The sequence below is a fragment of the Puntigrus tetrazona genome, chromosome 5 (assembly GCF_018831695.1).
Source record: "Puntigrus tetrazona isolate hp1 chromosome 5, ASM1883169v1, whole genome shotgun sequence".
In the NCBI taxonomy this organism is placed as follows: domain Eukaryota; kingdom Metazoa; phylum Chordata; class Actinopteri; order Cypriniformes; family Cyprinidae; genus Puntigrus; species Puntigrus tetrazona.
This window is the reverse complement of record NC_056703.1, coordinates 9,597,504-9,614,580: the sequence shown is the minus strand read 5'-3', so window position 1 is coordinate 9,614,580 and position 17,077 is coordinate 9,597,504. Positions and strand designations below refer to the sequence as shown.

Genomic DNA, 17,077 nt, shown 5'->3' with positions numbered 1-17,077 from the left:
CAATGGGGCTCATCCTAATCTCACAAGGAAAAAATAGTGTCAAAATGAGCTGAGCTTCCTAGAACCGATCGGTTTACATAAAACGCATGCCATCATTTTATCTTGGAGCCGCAATAATAATCCACGTATAGTTACCAGGCACTTTCAGATTTATTTGATATTTATCTGGTAAAAGTGTTCAGATGTGGTTCCTGGCACCGTTGTTAGGAGACTCACAGTACAGGAGCTATCCAGATTACAGAGTGTTTGTCTGAGAGAATGTTCAAGTGGAGGAGCGAACAATCTGAATTGTTTATTATGGTTTTTGACATATTGCATATTGCTTCTAATCCTCATATTTGTATGCTTTTTTGAAGTTTGTAAGGTAGAGATTCTGAAGAAACAGAAGATGAAACCGATTAACAATGCTTCCATTCCCTTTACTGATGCAACAAACCTGCAAAAAGTTGTTTAGGCTCACAGCAGGCAAGTCAGACATTTTGAAAATCAAGGAACATTAAATTGCATCTCGACAGTTTTAATGATTGCAGATTTGAGAGTTTGAAAGGTTAAGGTTGTGACCATCTCATCTGAAGATATTTGTCTTAAATGAAGCCTCAGGGGTAACAAGCGTTCCTGGCTCTTGTGCTTTTAGGCTAATGCAACTTCAGCTAGCTATTTTCATCTTGCTAACGATCTGTGGCACAGACAACAAGGAAGGACCTCCTGGGAGAGGGAGAGAAAAAAAGGTTTTTATCAGTAATGCACTCAAAAACTTGGAGCAGAGAGACATGAAACTGGAGTTATGTAGGGCAGCTCGTGAAGAGAAACGCAACCCGAGGCCATTAAATTTTTCACTGGTCATGGAGATTTTTTTTTTTATAACAATGCATAAGATATTTTTAAACTTCGGTCTCAGAATTCACTGATTGTTGGTACCCTTTCATCATTCTGTCATCCAGTGCATATTCTTACAGTCAATTGCCATTAAGGACCCTGACTGAAGTGACCAAACACGGAGAATCAATACTTAATGGGCATTGACCTGAAGTGAATTCAAATGAAGATGTTCATGCTTTGTGTTTCTTGCTATATAGGGCTGAAAATCCGTGAAGTGACTATCAATGTTACCAGGCAGCAGGTGGAAGATTTTCATGGTCCAGAAGACTACTGGTGCCTGTGTGTGGCCTGGAGTCACCTGGGAACCTCGAAGAGTCGTAAGGCTACAGTGAGGATAGCCTGTAAGTATGCCTGTGGGGAAAAATACAAAATGTATTTTTAAGGCTGCCAAACCAAAATTAAAATACTATATTATCAAATTTGAAAAGCCTCCTTCTGGAAATTATGAAAATACTCAGTGGTTATTTTATTGTATTAATTTTTTTTTTTTTTTAATTGTTAAACAGTAATGATGATTTTGAAAAAAGGTTTATGCATCTAACATCTCTGCAGAAAAAGTTAAGCTAAGCAAAAAAAATATACATGTGTATTTTTTTTAAGGATAAAATTTTGTATATTTTTTACTTTAACACCGGGTGCCAGTGAGTCTTTATATAGCTGTCCTTATATTTTTCTAAAAGAGTCCCTGACCATAGACCTATTTATGGCCAACGTCACAATTACCTCTCATCTTCATGACAAGATGGACACAGTGAGTTTGTCTTTACTATAAATGTTTGATGTGAGTCACTCAACCAGAGGTAATCCTGTCAGATCATCCTTTGAGCTGATCTGGTTTCGTCCGTTAAAGTTACCTTTTTAAAAATAACAATTGCATTCCCGGACAGTGAGTGACCTTACAGGTTAAATTAGAATCTCTCTGGTTACTGTTAGCTAACAGACTTTATAGCTAGCATTAGGTCAGGGGGAATCTTTCTGCCTCCACCTAAGCTCTGCCCCAGAAAAATACCACAGAAAAACGTCTATGGGATCGTCATATTTAGGGTCATGGGCTACAAAAACACCTTAAATAAAATTCTTCTAGCTTTTCAAAAAATTAAAGGCTTTAATTTTCAAAGTTTAAATTGCTAATATTATTGACAAAGTGTTAATTAGCTTTTGCTATTATTATAATTAACATTATCAAGTTATTAAGTTTTATTATTTTATCATTAGTATTTGTTATCAGATCAACTTTTTTATTCCACAATTTTTATCCTACCTGAAGCTGCACCATTTTCGTATTTCTTTCTTTTTTCAAATTGAAATAATTTGGAGTGTACAGAAGAAAAAAAAAATCAATTTCTGTACAAGCACAGTTGGGATGAAGCAGAACTGCCCAAATGAACTGAACCCATGACACCTGCAACTCTAGCAGATGGCCGGAGCACCGTTGAGAATGCTTGCAACTCTCCTGCTCTCTTGCCCTGCCTTTCCAAGGTTGCCAAATGAAGGGCAGGGGGCGTAGAGAGAGCAGGATATGGAGTGATGAAAGCGATTGGCATAGATAGGCCAAATATCGGCTTGGACTCTGCCCGCTGTGACAGCTGCCTCTTATCTTTTCAAACAGACCTCCGCAAGAACTTCGAGCAGGATCCTCAAGGGAAGGAAGTGCCAATCAAGGGCATGATTGTGCTGCATTGCCGTCCCCCGGAGGGAGTGCCCATGGCAGAGGTAAGACCCGTCCTCTCAGCCCTTGACATCGTTCTCACAGGGAGGATATCTGGGAAGGGCAGTGCATGCTCTTTGCTGACAGTGTATAACACGTTCTACGTGTTTTTACAAACCTTTATTACTTTTATTTGTATTTTAAAGAGGTTTTTGGCAGTGGTGTATAAAGTACCTAAAAGCCATACTCAAGTAAAAGACAGATATCTTACTAAAAATGACTCTGGTAGCAACTGAAATTACCGTTTAGAATGCTATCTGACTAAAAAACTTGAAGCATGTGATATTTATTGTACTTAAAAGACTTACCGTACTTAAGTATTGAAAGTAAAAGTAAATGAAAAATAGAAAAGGAGCAAATAAATTAGCAAGATCTCTTTCTTCCATTTTGTATTTTTGGGTAAGAATATGAAGCACTACATCCAGTTTCTTTTGTTCCAACATAGGAAAACATTTCTACATCTGAAATAACATTTAGAGGTATTTTCACAGTTTATGTATCTCAGTGGGGATTTGGATGCGGTTTAAGCTGCAGTTAGAGATGCATAAATAGGCATAATGTTTTGTTTTAAACATGGAACTGATGTTTGAAATAATTTAAAAGATGTCTAAAACTGAGTCTAACTTGCAAACGCCAGACCGCTGATTCCTCAAACCTGCTTTCTTGCAGTCTGTGTTCTTATGACTATTTTGTAGTAAGTAACGAATATGCCTCAGGGAAATGTATCAGAGTAAAATGATACATGTCAGTTAGAAAATGTAGTGGAGTAAAAGTTGAATAAAATATAAAAAACCCAAAAAAGTATTGTTACTTTGTTACAATACACCACAGTTTTTTTGGTCCATGTAATGAAAAACAGTATGGTCCAAAATGACATGTGAACATTTCGACTGTCATTGTACAAACATAGCTGAGGTTTTTTCCAAAGTATCTTCTTTCTTATGTGTTCCATATACAAATTAAAATCATACAGATAATTACAAACGTTTTGGTTCATGAAATAAGGATCAGAACATAAAACCATTTTGGCTTCCACCACATGGAAAGAAACCACAGACATTTTTATGTATAACACAATGGAAGATAAGAAGGTAAGTCATACTGGTTTGAAATGCCATAAGGTGTGAGTGAATGATGGCCAGAATTCATTTTTGAGTGAACTATCCCTTTAAACAGACTGCTGACTGCTGTCATCAAATTTGATAGACTGATTTCCTTTTAATACGCATTCGTGTGCAGTGAAGGATCAAGTAAGGGACAAAAATGACAGGTCCACATATCATAGATTATGAGCTAGCAATATATCCGTGTACATGTGTTTGTGATTATAGTAGGGTTTGGTTCTTGGCTGCCACCAATGCTTTATGAATGATTCAGTGATGAAATGGAAGAGCTCTGTCAGCGTCTGTCTCTTAGAGAGTGTACGGTGGACAGAAACACAGGAAATCTGGGAAGTACTGGAAGACAAGAACCTCCCTTCAAGTACTTTGTCAACATAAATGAAGTCAGCTATAAGAGGGGCTAGTGAATAATGTAGAGTGCAGACCAGCAATTGGCGATCAGTCCATTCTAGCACACCTCCGCCATGAAAAATTTAAATCCAAGCTGTGAGAGGGAGAGTGCAAAGATTTATACGGCATCATTTTACTAGCATGCTGCATGCTGACTCTCTTTCTCTCCCTTTGCTCTGTCTGTCCTAGTAGAATGTTTTTGTGGCTTTTAACGGTCATAAACACCCCCCTCTGAGAAATGCTCTGTAGGATTTCTGTGGTCGCAAAGCTAATGAGACGCAAGTCTTTTTAGATACAGTCAGTTTGTCATCACTGCTGGATAATTAACCAGCCTTTACATGCATTCTTATTGAGCTGATCTCTTGTACAACAAAAGTATATGACGTTTTATGCAGCCCAAAAAACACAGTAAAAGTGATCAACATGATGTGTGTACTGCAAGTGTTCTGCACTATTTTTTTTTTGATATAGTGATTTAATGTATCTGCCTTTTTCTTCATATAAAGCTATTGTATGACTTACAAAACATATAGCAGTATCAACAGATTGCACAAATTATATGTATGTCTCACTTTCACAGTACTTTTAACCACGAGAAAATATAAAGAAAATATTACTGAAAATACATAAATAGTAATGACTTTAGTTTAGGGGGAATCTATTTTTCCTTATTGTGTGTGTGCTGTCCTTTAGAATATTTACAAATTAACAATAAATGGTAAATTATATAGTGACATGACACTGTGTCTACGCAGGGGGGCTTCTCAGTGCAAGTCGAACACAAAAAAAACTGAATTGACCTTTTAGAATGAGAACAAGTTTCCTGTTTTAGAGCGAAACTGAAAATGTAAACGAGTTTCCCCGGAGAGCTTTTTAAGTGTCTCTGCATAGTTGGTCTAAACTGTGTTATCATAAAAATCTTTTTAATGAGATTACGCACTCCTAGTTTTGCTACTGAGGCATAGGCTTCATTTGGAGAGAGACTTTGCTTCCAAAACTTTTATTGTGTTTTTTTTTTCTAGCTATTGACTTGGAAAGGAAAGAGGAAAGAAAAATAACAAATACAGTCTCTTCAGTATCTTATTTGTGTAAATGGAGATTTAAATCTAATTCTTCATGTGGATCTCCTCATCCTAAGGTTTAGATGGACTCTTAATGTCTTAGGCTTTACCGTCAAAAGCTGAATATTTCGTCAAGAGCTCAAATCAAATTCAGCTAAGGCCAAATGATCTGAGCTGATCCATATTTATAGCTCTATACCCTTGCTGCATGACAATCATCACCTGCATTGACAAAGTCAAAACTTTTTCTAATCGTTCTTGAATTTTTTTCAAATTACTTTTAATATGCATCAGGAGATAATGCATTGAAAGAGCAATAGCTCAGAGCTCACTTCATGTGCTCCTACCTGTTTACTGTTTTTCCCTCCCTCTCTCTCCCGTCCGTTTCCAGCCACCATGAAAGTGAGTGATGATCCTCATGATCTAACAAGCCAATTACAGGCCCGTCGAAGCTGGGTGGTATCCTGTTTCTATGTGTTTAGCTGTGATAAGGCTGATCTGGGAAGAATGGTAATGTGCGTTCAGAAGAGGAGAGGATGAAAGAGACAACCCTGCTTTGTTTGCCTTTACTTCTGTGTGATTGACCAACACCATAATAGTTACAGAAGTGTTTGCCATTTTCTCTGTGTGTGTTTGCCAGGTCTGGGGATTATTTCTTGTGTGTGTGTTTCTTTCTATTTTAGGATTGCTATTCAAATTCATAGTGTGTCAGGGGATATTCTTTGAATTGGGAATCAAACAGAATTCTAACTTTTGAAATTGAGTTGATGAGAAAGAAATGAGTGAGAAATAACTTGTGGATTGAGGCTGCAGGAATTAATTTAACGTACAGCACTTGGATTACAGAGATTACTTGAGTTGCACATTCATATGGCAAGGCATTGATGCGTCATTGATATTCAGTTCATAGATGTATTGTTTATATGTTGATATTATATGTATTGTTAATGTATGTTGATTTTGGAGTAATATATTGGCATGTGAGAGGCCGACCATTTTTTAAATGTAAAAATAGTACAACGAAAAAGAAAATCATGAAAATCAAAGATGTTCATTTTATATAGTATCACAGGAATTAAATTATTACTCACACTTATACAAAAACATTTCGTCCAGCGTGATGTAAAGCTAATCTATGCTAGTGATTTTATTATGTTGACAGTAGGAATCGCAATTATTATTAATTATTAATTATATTGCTCAAACCACAGTTATATCATATTAATATAAAAATAATGTATACTTGGTAGTGTTAAGACACTGCAAAGAATTTGCATATGAACTTAAATGTACGTCCCCCCCCCCAAAAAGAAAAGAAATTAAATAGTTTGTACTGTGTGCACTAAATAGGGCTTGATATTCAAAATATAATAAAACAGTTTAAGAAGAGATTCTGACAACTTACAGTAACGATGTTAAAGTATGCAGTGGCCAACAATTGAAGTGGATCAAAAAAGCTAATCAAAGTCGTCCTAAGAAAAGAATAGGTATTGTATTGGTTTTAGGACAACTTTGACAAAAGATTTTGATTCCCTTCAAATGGTGACTTACTGTAGTTTGCCCAAAAGTGCAAATTCTGTCATTAATTACTCACCTTAGTTTAATTCCAAACCTGTAAGACCACACTCGTGCTCTCATAAACACGTGTCAAAGTTGAATATGTTGAATAAAGTCATTATTTTTGTTTTCTTTATGCATAAAAATTATTCTCATAGCTAAAATTAAGGTTGTACCGGTAATGTCAAACGGACAATTTCAACAATGTCCTTTCTATGAATGTGGTAGGTGCATTACTGTCTATGCAGGGTCAGAAAGCTTTCATCAGAAATAATAACTAACCCTCAAGTTAATAGTGATTTCTCTTGCATATGTTGTTTCATAGAAAAGGGGAAGGGGTCAGATAAATGATTCCACAGCCGTGAGATTTCTGCTGTTGAGTACTTGAGCTTAATAGCATTAGAATCACAACTCACTGTAGCGTTACAGCAGTTTACTCACCCTGAGAACTTGGCAGCCCTTGAATTACTTGAAAAATTGGACCATTTTCTACAAAAGCAGACACTTTGTGTTGCCCACACTCTCCAGCTCATTGTCTGGAGTAAGCCCTTTCTGCCAAGTTCTTGCAAGGGTCCTCAAGCAAGATTCTGTTGTCATAAATAAACCACAGTATGTCGGTTAATTTTCATATAATAAAGATCTCATTTCATATGTGAAGAGATTATCCAGTCAGACCTTATACACATTAGATCTTATACACATGGAAGTCTTAAAGGTACAGTAGCAAAAATGTGATTGTTTTTAAATGTCAGAAGGGAAGCTGAATCTAAATCAAGTTGTTATTAATAGACTTGTATTACATTTGGACAGCTACTCAGCAAAAACATCTGATTCAACAAATACAACTATCGAGAACATGCTTTTATTTTAATTATGTGAATTAATTTACACAAACATATTCTAGAGATGAAACTACAGCGTTTTGTTTAAACGGAGTACCATTTTAAAGTTGTTTTATGCTTATTATTTAGCAAAGATGAAAACTAAAGCAGGTGCATAAATTTTGATTTACCTGTCTGTGCTATCAAAGGTTGGTGTCGAAAGCAATTTCAAAGCGATTGTAGATGTGTCTGCTGGTGATGGTCTTGTCGTTGTGTTGTGCGCGTGTGGGTTTGATTGAATTCGCAGTCAGTGAGGCGGCGTTATATTTCTGCTCCCTCGGGGCTGTCTATCAGAGCTGTTTAATCTTAGTAATTACCCTGCTGAAATATGAAGCAGTTTCACCAGCCTCTTCTCCACCATACACACACTACACAGGTAAAAACCTCCTCTACCATCACCTGCAAAACTGATCCAAACATTTTCTGATACCTTTTTTCACAGAGTCCATAAGTGTTACAGAGTTTTTAAGCGGCTCTGACCTCCTGTCCCGAAAGCTATATAACCCCTGTGTTTGCGATAACAGCAAGGTCTTCACTTCGACTGATCTCTTCCTGTCAAAAGGACCTTAATCAGGCAGGATGGAGGCACTAATGAAATCATGGGATCCTCTTGAGACTGTGCAACCTCCTCCGTCAGCCCTGCCACCGTTAGCCACGCTGTAATTGAAACAAATGTGCCAATTAGGCCATTCATTTCTCACATTGTCTGCCACACATTTACCCAGCTAATTTGTATTTGTCCCCTACCTTTCCTCCTCTCACTCCCCCTCTACTTCTATCCTGTTTTTCCCCCTTTCTCCCTCTTCTCTTCATCTGTGTGCTCTGCACCTTTTCAAAGGCTGAGGGGAAGTGGTGCTCAAGAATGCAGAGCATGGCAAATGTCTCAACAGAGAGGTCTGCTTTCACTGTGTGCTAATTGCCTATTTCAACTCCCAAGTTTCCTTGAAAACTTGAGCAAATACATTAGAGGAGAAGTGTGCTCTTCACGTCCATGCACAAGTAGTATTATTCCCTGCTGAAAAAGCAGCTTAAACTGCTTGATTTGTTGGTCTTAGCTGGGTTACACTGGCTGGCCAGCTGTCTTCACAGTCGGACTAACTGTGAAAAGCCCCAAATCCCTGTTAAACTAGCAAAGTATAGCAGGCTAGTGAGGCTGTCCACGTTAGGAGACCAGCTAATATTTTTTTTTATAGAAGTGTTTTTGCTGTTGCCAAAACTTGACAGAAAAATACTGCAGCAACATTTTAAATTTCACAGAATAAACATTTACAGTAAAAAAAAAAACAAAACAAATATATATTTGACTAACTGAGAAGATAATATATTAGATTACTAATATAATATATTTTTCCTTTCATAATATGTTGACAAATGCCTGAGGAACAAAGTTGATAATGAGAAAGTCAAATGATAAATTCAAGCTTATTATAAATAGTTTCACAAATTAAATACTAAAATATAGAATGTGTATGTTGTCATAGACACAAATAATGTAATAAACATGAATTTACCAAAACAAGATGTAACATAAAACCCGATGTACAGCACACACACATTTAAGAAACAATTTCCATGAAAAAAAAAGTATGAAAGTTTTTCACTCTAAATTGTGAGATGACTTTTTCACTTCCAAAAATATATACATTAAACAATATTTTGCTGTTAAATTGCAATGAATTGTCTCTTTTTCAGCATGTAAAATAAGGGAAACAATACGATCTTTCACCATTAAAATCTTTATTATTTTTTACAGTTTACCATTTGACTTTAGATTTCACTGACTGTATTTTTACAGCTTTATAGTGCAGCATCACGAACTTAATCACTCTAATTATGCATCTGGGTTAGTCATATGGCTCACAAAATAATTAAAGCATGTTATGAGCTATGAACATGAGGGCTAATGTGATTCTGAGAAATAATCTGTGAATAGAGCAAAGTTTAAAGTGCTGTAATGAAAGTAGAGGAAGAGAGGGTGAAGAGGGCATCACTGCAGCTACTGCTCTGCATAAATGTGACTGTAATCTTATTTTTAGTAGTCATGTTCTGTTGAAGGCAATAACCAAATCAGATGGATTTAAGAATGAAATTGGTCAAAAAAATCAAACATGCAAGCCTTCTTTAAATGGTTTACTCAGGCCTTGTGCTCCTTCCAAGGTTAGGAAGTAATGAATTACAAGCAGGCCAAAAAATAAACAACTTTTTTCATTGTTGTGTGGGATAGGAACTGTGTGGGATAGTGAAGTGTCAAACATGAATGGTCACTGTGGTCACATTCAATTACAGTTAATACCGCTGAGTGTAGAAACATATATCTTTTTTGCTTTTTATTTACAGCATTGGTTAATAAATACTTCTTTTTTTTGTCAGGTGGAGTGGTTAAAAAATGAAGAACTGGTTAGCTCTCTTGAAGACGATAACATTGACACTCGTGCTGACCACAATCTGATCATCAATGAAGCCCGACTCTCCGACTCCGGCAACTACACCTGCCTCGCCAGTAACGTAGTTGCAAAAAGACGCAGTGCTACAGCTACTGTAGTTGTGTTTGGTAAGATGACACTGATATGCTTCACTGACTTGGTGGTGTCTCCTCATCTTTGCTAAAAATACTACTAAACAGCTGACTGCTTGCATCAGGGCTGTGAATTTATTAATTATCACATCTTACCTGTTAACTCAGGTTATATACCTCTTTGATCATTTTTACTTTGGGGTGAACTACTGTTTACTTACTCTAATGACTTTAATGTAATTTTGTTTTTGTCAATAAAATTATCACAATGCAATGCAACTCTATGCAATACAAGCCACTGGGGTTAAATTATTATAATTTTTTTTATTCCATCAACTTTGATTGCATGGATAAAAACAGTTGAAACATTGTTTCAGAAAAAATTAAATAAGCTTTAGCTTACTTTAAGAGGTTTATTCATACATACCATGAAATGATTAAAACTATTGAAGAAGACTACCAGCGAAAATATGGACGGACAGTTCAGAGAGAGTTCTCACCAGTGAAGCAGCCATAAGGAAGTGTCCACTTTTGAAGCTCAGTATCCATTAGGTTGTTCTGTGAAAGAAACATAGCAAGTTGATTGAAGTTAGATCTTTCAAGAGTTTAGTAGAGAAAAGTACGCAGTGAGACAGGTATCTAATTATCTACTACTCCAGTGTTTGGTCTTTGCAGCAGGTCCTTGTCTTTCCTCTTGCATAGTTTTGTTACGGTTTTTCAGCATGAGGGTATGCCACTCAAATGTTGGTATTTGCTAGTAGTTTATATGAAACTGGCAGATTTTTGTTGTTGTTGAATTTGATTAGAATGAGAGACCTTTCACATCAACAAAAAGCGAATAAGCCTGTTTTTTTTAGTTTTTATAACAATGCATGATTAAACTGGTCAAAAGTTTGAACTTTTTAAAAGTGTTTGAATGAATTTTTTTTAATGGTACTTTGTTCTGAAAATTCATTATAGGAATAAATTATTCATTAAAATGTATTCAAACAGACACCAGTTATTTTAAATTGCAATACTATTACATATTATTGTATATATTTTGTTGTATACACTGGATAAATACGTTTTTTAGTAGTGTTTATGATTAGCTGTATTTTATTACTGACTACATTTGTGTTTACGTTGGTGTTAAAATCTTGGCAGTATTACGGGTTGTACAGCTAAGACATATCAAAGACAGACTATAAATAGTCAAACCACAGACGAAAGAGAAGATTTTCCTTTAGCCTGTTAGTCATCCTGACCTCTGGAGGCTTTTTTTTTCTTGGAGGGTGAGGGAAAGGTTGTCTCTCAAGTTCAGTTGTTGTCTTATTCATCGGAAGATTTTTTTCTCTTTGCAGTGAACGGTGGATGGTCTCTGTGGACAGAGTGGTCTCCTTGCAGCGTGAACTGTGGGAGAGGAGTTCAGAAGCGATCTCGGACCTGCACTAACCCGGCTCCTCTGAACGGGGGAGCGTTCTGCGAGGGCATGTCTGTGCAGAAGATCACCTGCAATGCACTGTGTCCAGGTCAGAGCCTCATCAACAGCAGCACACCCCTGAGGTGCAGCTTGTCCTCCTGCATCCAAACTCACCGTAGATTTTAGTGTCACTGTAGCACGTAACAGTCATATTCTACATTCAGAACACATCAGACATCGTAGTGCATTTTCCGTTCTGTAATAATTCAATGTAGTGTATTATAACGGGTATTACTAAGGCTTCAGTTCATGTATGTAAATGAGAGCTTTTGTTCTCTTGAGAACAAAGAAATAATCTCTAGGTAGTATAATTTTATTAGAGGAGTTATTCATGTTGTACTTTCTTGTCTTTATTATATTTAAATCAATTTGCAAACTTTTTGATCTGACCACGCATGGTTACTGCTGGTTTGCATGTTTTAATCTTTTCGATTTTTTAATAATTTGTTCACAATTAAGCTTCAAATGAGTAAAACGCATTTAATTAGCTTAATTCTCATTTAATCACAAATTGAGTTGATATATGGTGTGTGATTACAATCAAGTAATTACAACATTTTCATAGTATTCTCCACTGGTTTTAGGTTGTATTGCAAAAAAAAAAAAAAAAATCTTCTGATTAAAAATCCTGTCATAGAGAATGTATGATATTTGTTGCCGCTCTTATATAGGTAATTTATTTATCAAATGTTAATTAAATTGCACAATATACCATGTTGACTAATTGTTTATAAATAAATTCTTAATTTCTAAAGCATCATAAGCATCTGTCCAATTAGAGTTAAATCTCACAGTATTTATTTTCTTCACATATTGTGGAAATGCATCTGTATAAGCAGGAAATATCAGCAACATAAGTGCCTTTGCATATTCAACTTGACAGTATTAGGTTACCGTAAAAAAGTTTGATTGAAAAGTTTTAAAATCTTTTGTGCTCACAACTCCTTGATCACAAATACTGTAAAAACAGTAACATTGTGAAATAATATTGCAATTTTAAATACATGTTTTTTGTATATTTTAATGTATTTAAAAAGGAACATTCACACATTCTCTGTTCGCAGTGTGTATGTTGTGCATATTTTCTATGCACATCTTAACAGACTAGAACTTTTTCTGTCTATTTTTGCTGTGCTATACATGCTGAATTAAAGTGAAAGCACATTGTTCACTGTAAAAATGAACATGGATTGACACAAAAATGTACTATTTACATCAGGGATCATCAGACTTGATCCTGGAGGGCTGCTTTCCTGCAGAGTTTAGCTTCAACTTGCCTCAACACACCTCCCTGGAGGTTTAAAGTATATCTAGTAAGACCTTGAGTAGCCACTTCAGGTGTGTTTGATTAAGTTTGGAGCTAAACTCTCCAGAGACACCAGCCCTCCGGGAACGAACATGGTGACCCCTGATTTAAACCATAAATGCATAATTAAAGTCTACTTTGTTTCAGATTCGACACATAGAAAAACAAAGTCCTTTATGAATCACAGGATTGCTGATTTTAAGTAATGTGTTATAAACACATTTTCCCAATTTTCGACAAATTTAGCACAAGACTGCTTCTATTAGCTACGCTGGCATACCAATATTACCAAATCATTTTCTGGTAAAAATCAATGGGTCAGACGGGTCCCTTGTTGCTATTTGACGATGTGACATCATTGGATGTAAATATCATTATGTAACCATGATGCTAAAGTGCATAGAATACACACTGAATTACTGAATATACACCAGCTTTTTACCTGTAATTTTTAATTTGCACGTTGCATTTTGATAAGTGGATAGATAAACATGATAAGATTAATTTTTGACCAACAGTAAATGAACAAAGAAATTAAGGAGGGTCAAGCAATTATTGGACAGCTTAATTCATATGTGAAGTGCTTACTGCTAGGCATCTCTCTTAAAGTGTCTAACAATCACCAGCCAATGTGCAGCTTAGGTGGCTAGCCTAACACCTTCCTTTTGTGTGGATGTCAAATCAATTTTAGAATTGCTATTGTCACTAGTTGCTAAGGTAGTCTGCCTGAGAAATTGTTAAATCTAGCAACAAAATAGATAAGCTGGCAACATTGCAGGTTACCTGGACTGTTCAGCATGTCCCGCCAAAGTCACAAATCACCCCCCTTTCTCTTGGCCTACAGCTACATCAGCAGAACTCACAACCTTCACAACACACACCTCTGACTTTTCTCCTGCTAACTTTAACCCCTTTTCCTTTTTGACGGTTTCCAGCTCTGGAGCACTTTTAGGCCAGGTCAAATACAACAGGGGGAGAGCCTTGGGCTCGAGAGACCTCTCCCTGGACAGCACGCCAAATATGTATAACCTTTTCTCAGTTTGATTATATGTAAGTGTGAACTTGTGAAATGCAAAAAAAGAGGCAGGAGAGCTGACTATTTCTGTCAGTGGTACATTTTAATTAGCAGTATTTGTAATAATAGGGTATAGAAAAATAGGGTGTTTAAATGTTTTACCACTTGATAGAGCAACATAATATATAAAAAAAATTTAGGAAATCTAGAAATATGTGCATTGAAGATGCATTAATGCATAGCTTACATTTATTGAATGTAAACATGATTGTATTACTGTACTGTGTAAAAAGATATAAAGTGTGTAAGTTGATATTTTGTTTGTGGTAAATATCCGTGGATCAGGAGCAGACTGCAAGCACGTCCTTTGTTAAAAGCACAAAACCACACACAAACTGCATGTACACTGCAAACGGAGTATGTGTGAACCTGGCAACAGAAATTAAAAAAGCTGCTTCGATGAACAAGAAACATTTCTCATTTCTTATCATCACTAAAACTAACATTTTTGTGGAAACCATGATTTTTCATAAAATAAAACTTTTTGTAACATTGTATGTTACTTTTGATCCGTTTAATATGCCTTCTTTAAAAAAATGTGCTCTGAATGCTTAAACATAGCAATAATTTGACCAGAACTTTTTTTCTAGCTTGAAACTGATACAGATGAAGAGTTTTTTTCAAAAACCAGTAAACGGCATAAAAAAAAAAACTGATTGCCATGCATTATTCTCCAGGTATAGCATGATCTGGACGCTAAAAACATTTTGTCAAAAAGGCTGGTATTGTCCACTTTCAAGCCATCACTTTTACTACAGAAGCAGATAAATGAATCTTTTCACAGAACCTTGCAAAAGCAGCATGTTACAATGGTGAGGAAAAACTGTGGATTGTACAATCACGTCCATACAGTCTATAATCACAGCAATGTTTAACAGATACCTACTTTGAACAAAATTGAACAAAAATAGTTTTTGCAAATGGACGCTTCAGATTATATTGAGAGGTTGATCAATTGGCTAAAAATATGCGGATGTAATTCGTGCAACCCCACCAGTGTGGTCAAGAGTTGGACCATTAAAAGACTTTTAATTAAGTTTATGAAGTCTCTAGAAATCCGGTAAGTTCATTGCCAAGTGCAGTTAATGCACAGAGCAGCTGTTCACCTTCCTTAAACGGCAACCCTGTTGTGTGCTCTGCAGTTGATGGAGTCTGGGAGGAGTGGAGCGAGTGGACGATGTGTAGCGCGCAGTGTGAGAGGCAGCGTTGGAGGGAGTGCAATGCGCCACCGCCCCGTCACAGAGGCAAGATGTGCGAGGGAGAAGGTCAAAGCACGGAGAACTGCACGGGAGGACTGTGTACGCAAAGTGAGTACGCGCAAATGCCGCAGTACATCATAAACACGGTCATTTCATCGATAACAGCAGCACCGTCGTCATCACATGTTGGTTGTGCTGTTGCTCGCTTGGTGCTTGACACAAAGCTCAAGTACATGTATTGTGTTTTGGGAACTGCGATAATTGTCTGCTAAAAGTGGATGAAAGTGACGGCATCGTGCCCCATGTTCCTTTTAATATCTCCCTCGTAGCTGTTATGATGAGAACCCTCTCTGATTTCTCCTCCTTAATGAAGGATGGAAACATCCTGCAGCCTAAGTGATCCAAAACCATCTGCCAGTAGCTTCCCATGGCAACAATGCCGAGCAACAGTATCCACAGCTGATGTTGGCATAGCCTGCAGTTGGACATCTACCCGTGATGTGAATCAGAGAGCAGATTTGTAATAAGTATTACAGGGGTGGACTGTAATTCTCTCTCCCTTTCTTTCTCTCTCTCTCCCTTTCTTTCTGTTTCTTTTTCCCTGCAGATGGGAAGCTGATGCATGATGTTAAGCCTCAGAGTGAGTGCCTCCTCCACGTGAATTCATAATTGCCTTATAGACGAGGGAATAAAGCAACACAATAAGCTGTTGCCACTGTCGAGTGAACTTGTGTTTGAGTTATTTTACATAACCTTTTCTTTTTTTTTTAACATTTGTGACAATTTGTTTGATGGCTGTTTTTTCTCTTCCACCTTGATTAAGATAAGCTCACTCCCCTCATATGTCTTCACTTGTATGCTTGGTTACCTGTATCATTATGCTGACAGCAGGTGTCATTTTCAACAAAGTGGAAAAAGGATGCAAAAGATTAATTAGCAAGTATCCAATCTGTCTCTCAATTTGAATTTTAGTATGGAAATCGCAAGCCGACCGAAGCATCCACAGCAAGTAAACTTTACAAATGAGAGATTTTGTAATGCAAAAATGGTATTTTGGAGAATATATAATCAAATAATATGCTTACAATTTATAGTATAAACACATACTAATAACTGGAGAAATTAAATTAATTTGTTAATATTTGACCAATTTTTCTCTAAAAACAGGATGTTTTCTCTGCTAGTAAAAGACAAAGATGCTGGTAAAGAATTAGGTAATTTTCTCAGCATAGCTCTAAGTACTCTGCAAGTTTCCTTATCGATATTTTTTTGCATATCCATTTCAGAGAATTTCAAAGTGCCAGTCAATGTATTGTGTCCTTTTTAGATTAGAGAGATTGAGTGATTGGATGTGGCGCTTGAACATGTGCTATATTTAGAGGAAGCAACGAGGTGTAATCATTGAATATTAACTCACCTCGTCAAGCATATTATGTCTTAATTTCTCCCCGTGTATTATTTTAACCATATTGAGGCACTTTGCAAAACATGATTTTAAATATGTATTAGCACCAGGTGCTTCTGCATTGTTACAGTGACGTGACTCTGAGACTCCTCCGTGTGCATTGATGTGTGAGCTGGGTTATAATGCTTCTAATTGAATCTATTAAATCTCTTCCATGATGGACGTGCAATTAATTCACCTTTACCCTTGGACAGAAACTTGTTTCCAGTTTGAAGCGTGTAATCCTGTTCAACTTTCTGTAGTGCGTCAGGATATTTGAAATGCAGCGCTGTAGTTTTATAAGCATATTCTTCCTTTCACCGCATGATTAATGTCCTCTGTGTCCTTTGTGATCTGGCGAGTTCTGTCTGCCCAACCCTCCTGCTGCAGAGGTCACTTGGGCCAGTGCTGTAGATGCCAGCTGAACAGATGTATCATTGCGTGGGGTGTTGGCACAGCACCCTGCCAGTTATTAAAGT

General features: G+C 36.7%; 1 protein-coding gene across 1 annotated transcript in view; it reads left to right on the top strand.

Annotated features, from left to right (window-relative positions):
• The window catches only part of unc5db (unc-5 netrin receptor Db), a 102,314-nt gene that overhangs the window by 67,221 nt on the left and 18,016 nt on the right, over window positions 1-17,077 (top strand). Inside the window, exons 3-8 of the mRNA XM_043239837.1 lie at window positions 1,077-1,220; window positions 2,489-2,592; window positions 9,968-10,148; window positions 11,456-11,623; window positions 15,098-15,262; window positions 15,762-15,794. Of these exons, the coding sequence (XP_043095772.1) occupies window positions 1,077-1,220; window positions 2,489-2,592; window positions 9,968-10,148; window positions 11,456-11,623; window positions 15,098-15,262; window positions 15,762-15,794 (795 nt within the window). The remainder of the gene's footprint in view (window positions 1-1,076; window positions 1,221-2,488; window positions 2,593-9,967; window positions 10,149-11,455; window positions 11,624-15,097; window positions 15,263-15,761; window positions 15,795-17,077) is intronic.